General features: G+C 34.0%; 1 protein-coding gene across 1 annotated transcript; it reads right to left on the bottom strand.

The window, feature by feature from the left end:
* Positions 1–5,575: 5,575 nt before the first annotated feature.
* LOC112421314 (uncharacterized mitochondrial protein AtMg00810-like) lies at positions 5,576–6,025 on the bottom strand. The gene has a single exon (XM_024782593.1). It carries the CDS (start codon positions 6,023–6,025, stop codon positions 5,576–5,578), a length of 450 nt encoding a protein of 149 aa, XP_024638361.1.
* Between the last annotated feature and the right edge of the window lie 6,559 nt (positions 6,026–12,584).

Here is a 12,584-nt window from a genome sequence, read left to right as displayed (position 1 = left end):
AACTTAGACCGACTCATGCAGCTTAGTTAAATAACAACAGCAACACAACAGTATACAAAAACAGCATGACATAATAATACCAAATGCAAGTCAACAACGTCTCAATTATTCACATATAATTCAAGTAATGCATATACGATTATATCACATTATAACAACATCAAATAATAATCAACATCTTAAAACATCATATATACATATAAAACTTCATCAATCATGGACAATATCGTTTTCACAACATATACTAATTCATCAATCATATTCAATTATTCACTATGACCTACGTGCAGTAATTTGACTATAACTCTAGTTCTATAAATCCTTTTTAAGTCAAACCAACGGCATTAGAAAGCTAACATTTATACCTACAACTTTCATGTTTACACCTAAGACCAATTCTGTACCAATCAATACCAGTTTTCATTTCAAATTCGGACAAAGTTGTGCTGAAATTCATAAAAATTCACGGTGACCTATGTGCAGTAATTTGACCTTAACTCATAAACCAAAATTCATTTTCAAGTCAAACCGACGACACTGGAAAGCTAACACAATTATCTACAACTTTCATGTTTACACCAAAGGCTAATTCAAAACAGAAACGTGTGAAAAAGACGCAAGAACATGAAACAAAGACATGTTGTCACAGAGCAACTCGGGAAAAACACACTTTTCACCCCAAAATTCCAATTTTAACTTCCCTATGCCCAAATTTGATGTCAAAGTTTGTCTAAACATTTATATACATCAAAAGAGACTCAAAACCACATAAAACTTGACCCAAAACATTATTTTAGAAAATCATCAAATAATCACTTTTAACCCTAATTCCCAAATTCTCAAAAACTATACCTACAACTGTTAAATACAATTTTCAGAATGATAGACTCAAGATTATTGAATGTTAGTCCCACCCTTACCTTATAGATGAAAATCGCAGCACTCCTAGGTCTTCTCCCTCCTCTCGGCTTTTTCTCCCTTTTCTCCAAAATTGATCCTACGTTATGTTTTTTCTAAATTAGGTTTCTCCTATTTATAACCCTTTTTTCTATTTTATCTTATTTCTCTTTCTCCCCCAAAACTCTCTAAAATCTCATAACAAACTCTCAACTCAATCTTATTTCTATTTTCAAATCTTAATCTATTAAATAACAACATAAGCCACTTAATAAATCACATAATCAAATAAATATATTTTAAACTCTTCTTAATAAATTTTAGACTCAATTAAATAATTAAATAAATCAAATAATTCAAAGAGGGCGTTACAGTAGCTACATATAAAATTATACTAGCTATTTAATTTTTTTTCCTTTTGGGGTAGCCAATGCTACCCCATTGCAATGAAGTCATTCGCCCCTGGCTTGCGATGCAAATTATCTGTTTTTCTAAAGGAGAATTGAGAATCAAGAGAGAAAAAGAGAGTGTGCTCGTTATTGTAAATTAGTTGTTTTCTTTAGTTATGAAATTATGTTTATATCATACTTTTTTTTTAAGAAGTGTTTACAACATACTTATTCATAAGCTTACGAAGAAATTGGAAATGAGGTGGCTCGATTTATCTTTTATCACGCCTCCTAACTTGTTTGTGTGTTGGGAATGTTGGAGTGTTGAAGGTAGAAACAAGAGGATTGGCAAAGGCTTATAGTTTATTTGTCACGCAACAATTTGGATGATATTGCAGTCTAAAAATCATAAGATTTTTTAGAATGAGGTATAAAAGTTGGATGATTTAGAGTAGGAAATTATGGTGTTATCATGGCGTTGGAGATTCAGCAGGCTAAAAATACCAACTTGTTTGTTTTACAAATGAAGTTGAAATCCACAAGAGTGTCTTATAAGGTATGAGTGTTTTTGGCTAGAGGGGGAGCTATTAGCAGCTCATTGGTTGTCTTGGGCATCTTGTCTCTGCTGATAGCCCAGTTTTACGTCTTTGTAGCTTGATGTTGGTTGTTGTTTGGGAGAGTCTGGTATGGGTGTGTTGGTTTGTTGGATTTTGCACCCTGCTACTGTTGGTTGTGGCTTTGGAGAGTGATTTTTTCTGGGGAGTTTGTTTGTAAGTTCGGTTGGTGATGAGGCATGTGTATGCATGGCCTGGTTTTGTGGTGGTTTGTTGTAAACTGTATTTCTTCTTTGTAAGCCTCATGATTATCTTTGGTTGTGGGTGATTGATGTTTAGGGTGTGTTGTGAAAGTCGCGCTTGTTTTTGTGTTCTTTAGGTGTTCTGTCTATCTACAACATCTTTGTAATTTAGTCTTTTATCGTTTTTCCACGAGTTGTTGTGCATCCTGTACAATCTCGACAAGAATAAATTAGGTCAATTAAAAAAAAGGTCATGTGCATTACTTGCTTAACAAACAATCAATCAAAAACTAACAAACATGTTTAAAAGTAGCTAACAAATATAACAAACTATTTAACTAGTTTATCTCAACTAACTTGAAAAAAAAACTAGGCTAAAGTGCACTTTTCCATCCCTAACTTTCAAAAACTTGCAATTTTGACCCCCTAAGTATTAAAACTACAATTTTGACCCCCTAAGATTTAGCCCCTTTGCATCTTTGGTCCTTTTAGCCAATTTTGACTTGGTCAACGCTTATTTGGCATGCCACGTGTGTAATTAACCATTTAAAAAAAATAAAAATGTCAGATTTTAAATTGTTGAATTAAAAAAATGAAAAATAAATAGAAAAGGAAAGGAAAAAGGTGAGGCACGTGTGGTTCCACAAAAACCCAGCAACATCATTAACCTCCTTCATCTTCTTAACAACTTCATTCAACCTTTATCAATCTTCATCATCTTCAAAAAAATCTAATTTTTTTTCTTTAAAAAAAAAATTATTACAAAATTTTTGTGTTCTTTTTTTTTTCTTTCTTGAAAAGTAATGTCTACCAACACTACTTCCAATTCATCAGTACAGAAACAAACTTAAATGACATGAGAAACCCATTTGAAACCATCCCCATAACTCATACAATACTGCACATGAATACCTCCATGGATCGGACATTAGAGAGGAGAGCAAGACAATCAATTGTTCATAATTTAGACCTGAAATCAACCAGTTCATAAAAGATATAATAGATTCTAACCAGGTAAGGCAGTAGTCACAAACAGTTCATCATTTTAAAGTGTCTTACACAACCAGGTTTTACATATGTGACATCATTACATTAGACCAATTCTCCTCCGTTTCTCCGGAAAAGATGCTGAGAAGGAGAATTTTGTTTGGTTCATATGAAAACATGTACAAAGAGGAACACAAATTCTCTCACGTGCTTTTCCTTCTTCCTTTCCTTTTTCATTTTTTTTCTCACTTTTTTAATTCAACAATTTAATAGGTTACATTTTTATTTTTTAAAAATGGTTAATTACACACGTGGCATGCCAAATCAGCATTGATTTGGTCAAAATTGACCAAAAGGACCAAAGATGCAAATGGGCTAAATCTTAGGGGGGCCAAAATTGTAGTTTTTATACATAGGGGGTCAAAATTGTAAGTTTTTTAAAGTTAGAGGGGGAAAAGTGCACTTTAGCCAAAAAACTAACATCCTCCCTTAATTCAAGTTTTCTAGCTTCTCCATTCCAATCATGCTTCTTAAACATATCAGTTATATATTCCTATGTAGGACAATGTTTGACATTAAGCCTTTTCTCGTTCACATGTTCTCTTATAAAGTGAAATCTTGCCTCAATGTGTTTGTTTCTTTCATGCAACACTGGATTCTTAGCCAAATCGATAGAAGATTTGTTTTCAGTTAGCAATGAAATAGACTTGCCAAGAAACCTATTATATACTCAAATTCGCTGGTTGATAGAGCATCCACTGGTTTTTTCCTGGTACACCATGATACTGGAGCCTTCAGGAACTGATACATGTATCTAGTAGTGCTTTTTCTATCTTGCTTATCTCCACACTGATATGCATCTGAATAAGCAATTAGGTTCTTATGATCGGATTTAGGCAAGTACATCAAATCGTTTACCAAGTAATAAAGTGATAAGTAGATGTATCCACATGGATTGTCGTTTCAACTGAACAATTCGCATTACTTATTTAGGAACAATAAAAATAAATAAAAGATAAGTGTTTAAAGTTTCGCAATTTAATCTGTTTGTAATAGCGCAAAGTTTTCCTGTTTTGATTGCAGAATGTTAGCGGCGATAAGGATTCTTCAAATCTCTTTTATTTATTTGTTGGAATTAAGTACCAGTCAAGTCTATTTCAGTATTTAACAGGGGATTATTCAAGTGATGAGTTCGTTGGGCTTTACTACATATCTACTATCATGTTGCACCTGCTGATCACACGAAACGATATGTGTGGAGTCTTACTCTCTCAGAGATATGGGTTATTTCCCTCCAGCTGTCATTTACAACCATTACACAAAAGTGCCTACGAGTTTCAGTGCTTAGCAAGAGAGGTACACTTACACTCGTAACTTTACGTGTAGATTCTTACTTTCTCATAGGTATTTGAAACAATGACAAATAATAGGGTTCCTAAATTCAAGTATCATAAAGGTTCCCTCAGCTATCGAATCTTTGAAGTACATAGCACACTCTCCCTCTCGCTAGTTTTACAAACGGGCAGCCCTATCAGCGTCTACCTTAACAAGGTGCGAGGAGAATGAACTTACATGGCTGATTTAACTCATGAATTCACCAGTTTCTTTAATTACTAACTAGTTAATTCATGATTCTTGTAGGTATGCACCAATATTAGGTATGTAACCTCCCTAAGTACCTTTCTCTTAGGGTTCTGCTCTATGACTTGTTTCCATAGTTACTAACTAATTACTTCCTGATTAGATAGGTATAAACCAATATTAGGTATGTCACCTCCCTAAGTTCCTAGTTATCAAGGTTATGCTCCATATGAGACAAATCTTACGCACTACGGTAAAGTTAAATAGCATTCAAGATATAATTGAATAAAGACTTTAAATTAAATACATATCCAACAAACAAAAAAGAGGTTCGTCTTAGAACCCTAGCCTAAAAAGAGTTAGTTATTCATGGTAACTAAAGACAAATTACAAAAGAAATAAAACATACCCTAGAGACTTGGAGTTATGAGAGAGAAACTCCTTCATGAAAGCTCATAGTGCTTCTCTTCCTCTTGAACCGCTTCGCTCTGAATGATAAATTATGAATGAAAGGCTTGGTATTTATAGAAAGAGTTTTCACATGAAGTTGGGCTCAAGGCGCATGAGAATTTGTTTTGATACAGATATCTCTGTTTCTCCGTCCTTGTGGGTGTTTGCTTCCATATAAGATGTCTTGTGACCTGGGATCATAATTTATGTCTCTGTAATGTCTTCTGAGGCCTCTTGAATATTCTTTCTTGATCTTCCCAAGGTTTTCACAAGTCTTCAGATGTATTGCTTTGCCGATTTGCATGATTTTTTCGTGAATTACATCAAAACACCAAGAATTGTTATGTTTCGGGAAGAATATAATTACTTGACTTAAATATAGAAAACATTACAAATATCTCAAAATTATGAGCAATTGCTCTAATACTCCTCTATTCTGGATGTAAAACCTACTTAATATGACTGAAAAACATGCCTAGAATAACATAAGATGACATGTCATCAGGTTCACAATAGCTCCATTGACATTTGCAGGAAACAGTAATTCATAACCCAAAGTTCCCTTGATGTTTCTCATAACTCTTTTAGTTGTAAGAAAATGAGAGCTTCTAACTTCACTCTTAAACCTACAGATTATACCAACATGATAAATTATATATGGTCTGCTATTACACAGATATCTCAGAGATTCTATAATTTGTTTGATCAATGTAGGGTCAACTAGCTCTTCATCTTCATTCTTTACAAGCTTAAGATTCACTTCAGATGGTGTAGATGCAGGATTGAAGCCCATCATGTTGAATCTCTTTAAAATATTTGTAGCATATTTCTTCTGGTGCATCACTAAACATTCTGAAGTTTTAGTGAATTCCATTCCAGGGAAATATGTTAACTTTCCCAAATCAGTCATCTCAAATTCTGTCATCATTTGTCTTTTGAATTTTTCTGTCTATGTTATGTTGCTTCCAGTTAACACTAAGTCATTAACATATAGACAGATAAGTATCAGATCATTACCTTTTTTATTCTTTACACACACACACCATATTCAGCTTTGCATTTGATAAATTTTTTGTTGAACTAGAAACTTGACCATCCTTTTGTTCCATGCTCTTGGAGCTTGCTTCAATCCATACAGAGCCTTACGTAATCTGAATACGATGTCTTAATATTGAAGGCTTATTTGATCCAATGGTCCCTCAATTAATTTCAAGTTTTCATTTTAGTCCCACAATTAATAAAACGTACATTTTGGTCCCTCATTTTTTCCTCCATTTTTCAAATAAATCCCTTCTATCAAACTTAACACTGCCGTTAGTATATGCCCACGTGGCCAATCCTACGTGGCACGTATAAAAAGACTATTTTTTTTAGAAACCCAAAATTAGGGTTCCTTTTCTCTTTATTTTGCCTCCTCTATCTCTTTAAATCTCTTTTCCTCTTCATCCTTTCCATTCCATTCCTTCGAATCCCTCTTCTTCAATTCGTTTTTCTTCTTCGTCCATTCGTTCTTCTTCATCTTCTTCTTCCTCGATTCGTTTCTCTGCAGAATTCCTTCATTCTCTGCAAAATTCGAATTTCGAATCTTAAACAAGATTTCTCAGTTTCGAATATGCAAAATTCGAATTCTTCATTCTCTGCAAAATTTCGAATTTCGAATTCCTTCATTCTCTGCTTCCATCGTTTTAAGTTCGTCAGATTTTTCGAATTTCACAATTTCTGGGTTTAAAAATTTTTGGGGAAGGAAGCAGATGAGGAAAATTAAACAAATTAATAGTGTTGGTGCTTTGAATTTTCTTGATTTTTTCGAGCTGGTGGTTTTTCTTGTTTCAATGTTGTTTCTTCATTCATTCATTCATGTGGATTTAGAATTCTTGGTTCCTTTTTTCTTTGAAGTGCTTGGAGAAATTGGTATTTGTTTGTGTTCTATCATGTTATTTTTTATACTGTTAATTATTCCAAGATATGGAGATGTTTTTAAATGAAGTGAAAAGCAATATTTTCATCTCCTTTTGTTGTGGCAGAGGTGATCAGCACCGGTGCTTTTGAGTTTGGTGGTGGTGGTGGTGGTGGTGAAAAGAGGGAGGTGGTAGAGAGGTTGAAGATAAAGTGAAAAGGATAAAGTGAGATAGACTTAAAATCATGGTGATGTTTCATTTGTTGGATCTGAAAAGAAAAAAAAGAAAAAAAAAACCGCACTGTGCTTTCTTTGTTTGACTAACTATTATTACTAAGTTTCTCTTTGAGCCAAATTAAACGAAAAATATGTATACGTATAAATGAACATACAAAAGGAAATAATCGATAGAATATTTAATTCCTGGAGTTACAAGATAAGATGTGTAAAGTTTCTCTAAGGATCCAAAATCTCTTATGATTTGATGTTAATGAGGATTTTGATACAAAATTTCTGTTTGAATTTTTTTGTTTTTTCTGGATATGTTGATGAAGATGATGATGGTGTTAACGAATATCATTATGAAGAAGATTGAAAAGTATAGGAAAGAAGATGAAGGAAGGGAAAATTAATTGGATGTTGTTGACTCAACGTAAGATAAAATAGACCTACGTAATCTAATGGTCCTCCTTTAAAAAAATCAAATGGTTAAGATTAATAAAATTAATAAGGTCTACGATGGACCACTTTTAAAGTTGGTCCACGATAGACATTTAGAGTTAAAAGTTAACAGTCGGAATTTATTTGACAAACGTAGGAAAAAGTGAGGGACTAAAAGATACGTTTTATTAATTGTGGGACCAAAATGAAAACTTGAAATTATTTGAGGGACCGTTGGATCAAATAAGCTAATATTGAATTAGGTTTAAGATTGCCACCAATAACTTCAAAGTTTTCTATAATTCAAATACTTTATCCGGTTACTATTATAAACATAAAACTACATTTTAGATTCATTTAATAAATGATGTATATGTTCTATATTATATACACCATATATGACTAATTTAATAAGCTTAAATTTTTATTTTATTTTTTACTTGATCGATGGGTATAGATGAAAATTTTATATTCTATCTTAACATTGGTTAAGTCTTATGTGTGGCTTGTTTGATGATCACGATATATTGTTGCCTCATGCAAGTGGTCAAAGCCTTGAGCATTAATTTTCTCTTGGTATCAAAGCCTTTCAAAACTTTAATAATTTGGGTTAAATATGTTTTTGGTCTTTATAAATATGCCAACTTTTTGTTTTAGTCCCTCTAAAATTTTCCTTCAACTTTTAGTCCCTCAAAAAATTTTATCTTTACTTTTGGTCCCTCTTTTAAAGTAAACTCATATGTAGAATACATATTTTTTAATAAAACTTTGCAGAAAAATTCATAATATTATAAGAATCTCTCCCAAAAATATTTAGAATTTTTTAACAAAACATGAATTTAATATGAATTTTTATATGTTTGACGGTTAAAAATTCATAACTAAATTATGTTTTGTTAAAAAATTCTAATTTTTTGGGGAATTTTTTTTTACAATATTCTACATATTTCTGCACAATTTCATTAAAAAGCAAAAATTTACTTAAAAATAGGGACCAAAAGTAGTGATTGAAAATTTTATAGGGATTAAAAGTTGAAAGAAAATTTTAGATGGACTAAAACGAAAAGTTGGCATATTTATAGGAACCAAAAACATATTTAACCCTAATAATTTTAAACTATATATATTTACGGTATTTTTAATTTTTTTTTTAATTTAATATGAATTTTTATATGATTGAGAATCGACCCCTACCACTCCTAGCCATGCTCGCACCAATGGTCATAAAGCACCAAAAGTTGCACAAGACAAAAACAAATGATCAACATCTTCAACATTCCCACACCCAGAAACACACAACCGCGCCTCCAAAGGTAAAATGCCACGGTTTGCCAAATTAGTTTTTGTAGGTAACCTATCTCGCAATAGTCTCCAAGCAAGGATAGATACTTTGAGAGGAACCTGTTTATGCCAAATTAACTCCATATTATGATGTAACTGGGGCTGCTCCTGTGATGTCAACATATCATAGGCTCCACGTACGGAATACCCACCATCATGATTAGGTAACCAAAGCCATTTGTCAGTCACTGAATCCTGCAAAGAAACTGTTAGTAATAAAGCCCTCCACTCCTCTACCAACTCCTCCTCCCAAGCCCACAACCGCCTATGCCACCACAACGCCTCCCCTCCCACGTCTACCCCCAACAAGAACATATTCCTAACAGAGATAGATTTGTGAATACTCAAGTCAAAAAGACGCCCAAACCGGGCACACAGGGGAGCATCTCCGCACCAACGATCACGCCAAAAGTCAGTGTCTGCACCATCTCCCACCCTCCTCCTAACACAAGACCCAAACCATCCCTCACCACCCTCACCTATCCCATCTCTAATCCTCACTATCTCCCGCCACCAAGAAGAACAACTCCGGCCCCCATCCGCCAAACCTCCATCCTCCACACCATACCTAGCCACTAACACCTTCCTCCACAAAACATCCTTCTCCAATAACAACCGCCAACACCATTTATCCAACAAAGAAATGTTAAACTCTCTCAACCTCGTAACCCCCAGTCCTCCATACTCCTTCCTCATACTCAAAGTATCCCACCTAACCCAAGATATTTTTCTTTTTTCCTCACCCCCTCCCCAAAAAAATTTATTAAACAAAGATTCAATGGAAGAGATTATACCTGACGGAGCTTTGAAAAAGGAAAGTGCATAGACAGGAAGAGCAGTCAGGACGGACTTTAGAAGAATCAAACGGCCACCGAAAGAGAGGAACCGACTTTGCCAACCAGACAATCTAGATTTAATACGATTCACAATAGGTTCCCAAAACAAAATACGACGTGGATCACCCCCAATTGAGAGCCCCAAATAGAGAAACGAGATTTTACCTACTTTGCAACCCAACACAGAGGCCGCTTCTGACAACCACGAATCATTAATATTAACCCCTACCAGAGAGCTCTTATGAAAATTAACCTTCAAACCCGACATGGCTTCAAACAACACAAGACCAGCCCTCAACGCCCGCACATTAGCCCAGCTTTTAGTCCCCATAAGAAGCGTATCATCAGCAAACTGTAAATGAGTTACAACCACTGGATTCACTCGCCCTACACTATAGCCCGTAAACAAACCTGCGTCTACCAACGCTTGCATCAACACATTCAACCCTTCTGCTGCCAATAAAAATAAAAAGGAGATAAAGGGTCACCCTGACGTAATCCCCGTTCAAGGTGAAACTCATCAGTATGACTACCATTCACAAGGATTGAAGCAGTAGCTGTTCCAACACATTCTTTAATCCACTTTCGCCACAACGTCAGAAACGACATACTCCCCATAACCTCATCAAGTTACCCCCAATCAACAAAATCATACGCTTTTTCAAAATCCACTTTGAACAACAAAAGATCTTTCTTAGCTTTCCTTGCCTCATCGACCACCTCATTAGCGATCAGGATTCCATCAAGAATTTGTATGTTTTTAACAAAAGCAGACTGAGCCTCTGACACAACACTCCCAATGACATGCCGTAGCCTGTTTGCAAGAATTTTCGCCAAAATTTTATACATGCTCCCCACCAAAGAAATAGGGTGAAACTCATTCAAAGATTGAGGACAAGCAACTTTAGGAATTAGGGCTATGAACGTAGAATTTATGCCTTTCGATAATTTCCCATTCCTATGGAATTCAGTTACAAAGCGCACAATATCTGTTTTCATCTCATTCCAAAAAGACTTAAAAAAACCCAAGTGTATCCCATCAGGGCCCGGACTCTTAAAACTGTCACAATCCCACACCGCTACCTTAATCTCATCCTCAGAAAAGGGTTTAATCAATCCTCCCCTGTCTAAAAAAGAGAGTTTCCGGAACTGAAGGTGTCCCACACACGGCCGCTCCAAACGAGGATCAAGAAAATGATTTTTAAAATGCGTAAACACAGCTTGACGAACAGGTTGGACACCCTCCACCACAACCCCATCCACCAAAATCGATGACAACGAATTTAGTCTTCTCCTAGCGGCCAAAATAGGTGAAAAAATTTGGAATTAGCGTCACCATCCCGGAGCCAGGTTAATCTTGATTGCTGCCAACAAATGCTTGTATTAAGACGAGACAGAGAATGAATATCCGTCGAAATACCATGAAGTTCACCTATTTCTTCCTCAGACAACCCCTCTTCCTCCCCTTTACTATCTAAGGACGCTTGTCTGTTCTTTAACTCTACAATCTTCGACGGTAAATTATGAGTATTTGCAACATGCCAATCTTTCAAAGCCACCTTCATAAGTTTCAATTTCTCTTGAAGAACAAAACCACCCCACCCAGTTACCTGGAATGAACCCCACTTTTGTCGAACAAAATCATCATAACCAGGCATATCTTGCCAACATTTCAGGAGGTATTGTATACTTCTTTTGGTTTAACGGCTGACCCAACACATTTTGGGATCTAAGCCAAATTTTAAAGTGAGGTATTGTTTATTAATTTTAAAGGTTAAATATGTTTTTGGTCCCTATAAATATACCAACTTTTCGTTTTAGTCCCTCTAAAATATTCCTTCAACTTTTAATCCCTTAAAAAATTTCCATCTTCACTTTTGGTCTCTCTTTTAAAGTAAAATCATATGTATAATTCATATTTTTGAATCAAATTGTCCAGAAAAATTCATAATATTATAAGAATCTCTCCCAAAAAAAATTAGAATTTTTTAACAAAACATGAATTTAATATGAATTTTTATATTTTCTATGGTTAAAAATTCATATTTAATTTATGCTTACTTCAAAAATTCAAAATTTTTTTGGGAAATGTTTTTACAATATTCTACACATTTCTGTACAATTTCATTAGAAAATACTAAAATTTACTTTATAATAGGGACCAAAAATAGTGATTCAAAATTTTATAGGGACTAAAAGTTGAAGGAAAATTTTAGAGGGACTAAAACGAAAAGTTGGTATATTTATAGGGACCAAAAACATAAAAGTAAAATATCAATATTTTTCCCAAATAAAAATATTTATCCCTCTTTTGTACCACAAAAAAAAAAATTATATTTTTGGAGGCTCAAAGCAAATTTATACTCTCTCCGTCCCATAACAACTGAGTCATTTGCAACAAAAAAAAAAGTCCTAAAATAACTGAGTCATTTCACTTTTCAATATAATATTAATTATTTTTTTCTTTTTATAACTCTAATTAATATTATTTTCATCATTTTCAATTCAATATATTCCACTTTACATTTATGAAAGTTGAGAATGCATACTAATACTTAACAAGTGCACTTAAAACTATTTTTCTATCTCCTTTATTTATACATTTTTCTTAATATGTGTGAAATGAACTTTTAACTAAATTAATCTGAGACGGAGGGAGTATCAACTTTAGAAGACTTACAAAACGAAACAAAATTATATAAAACAAATTAATGCTCAACAAGTGGTCGAAAAACACGTGCTAAACCATA

The sequence above is a fragment of the Medicago truncatula genome, chromosome 4 (assembly GCF_003473485.1).
Source record: "Medicago truncatula cultivar Jemalong A17 chromosome 4, MtrunA17r5.0-ANR, whole genome shotgun sequence".
In the NCBI taxonomy this organism is placed as follows: Eukaryota; Viridiplantae; Streptophyta; class Magnoliopsida; order Fabales; family Fabaceae; genus Medicago; species Medicago truncatula.
The sequence above is the reverse complement of the archived record's forward strand: the minus strand, read 5'-3'. Positions and strand labels throughout refer to the sequence as shown.

Coding starts and splice junctions, on each gene's coding strand:
- LOC112421314 (XM_024782593.1), bottom strand. CDS start 6,025: ATGACAGAATTTGAGATGACTGATTTGGGAAAGTTAACATATTTCCCT.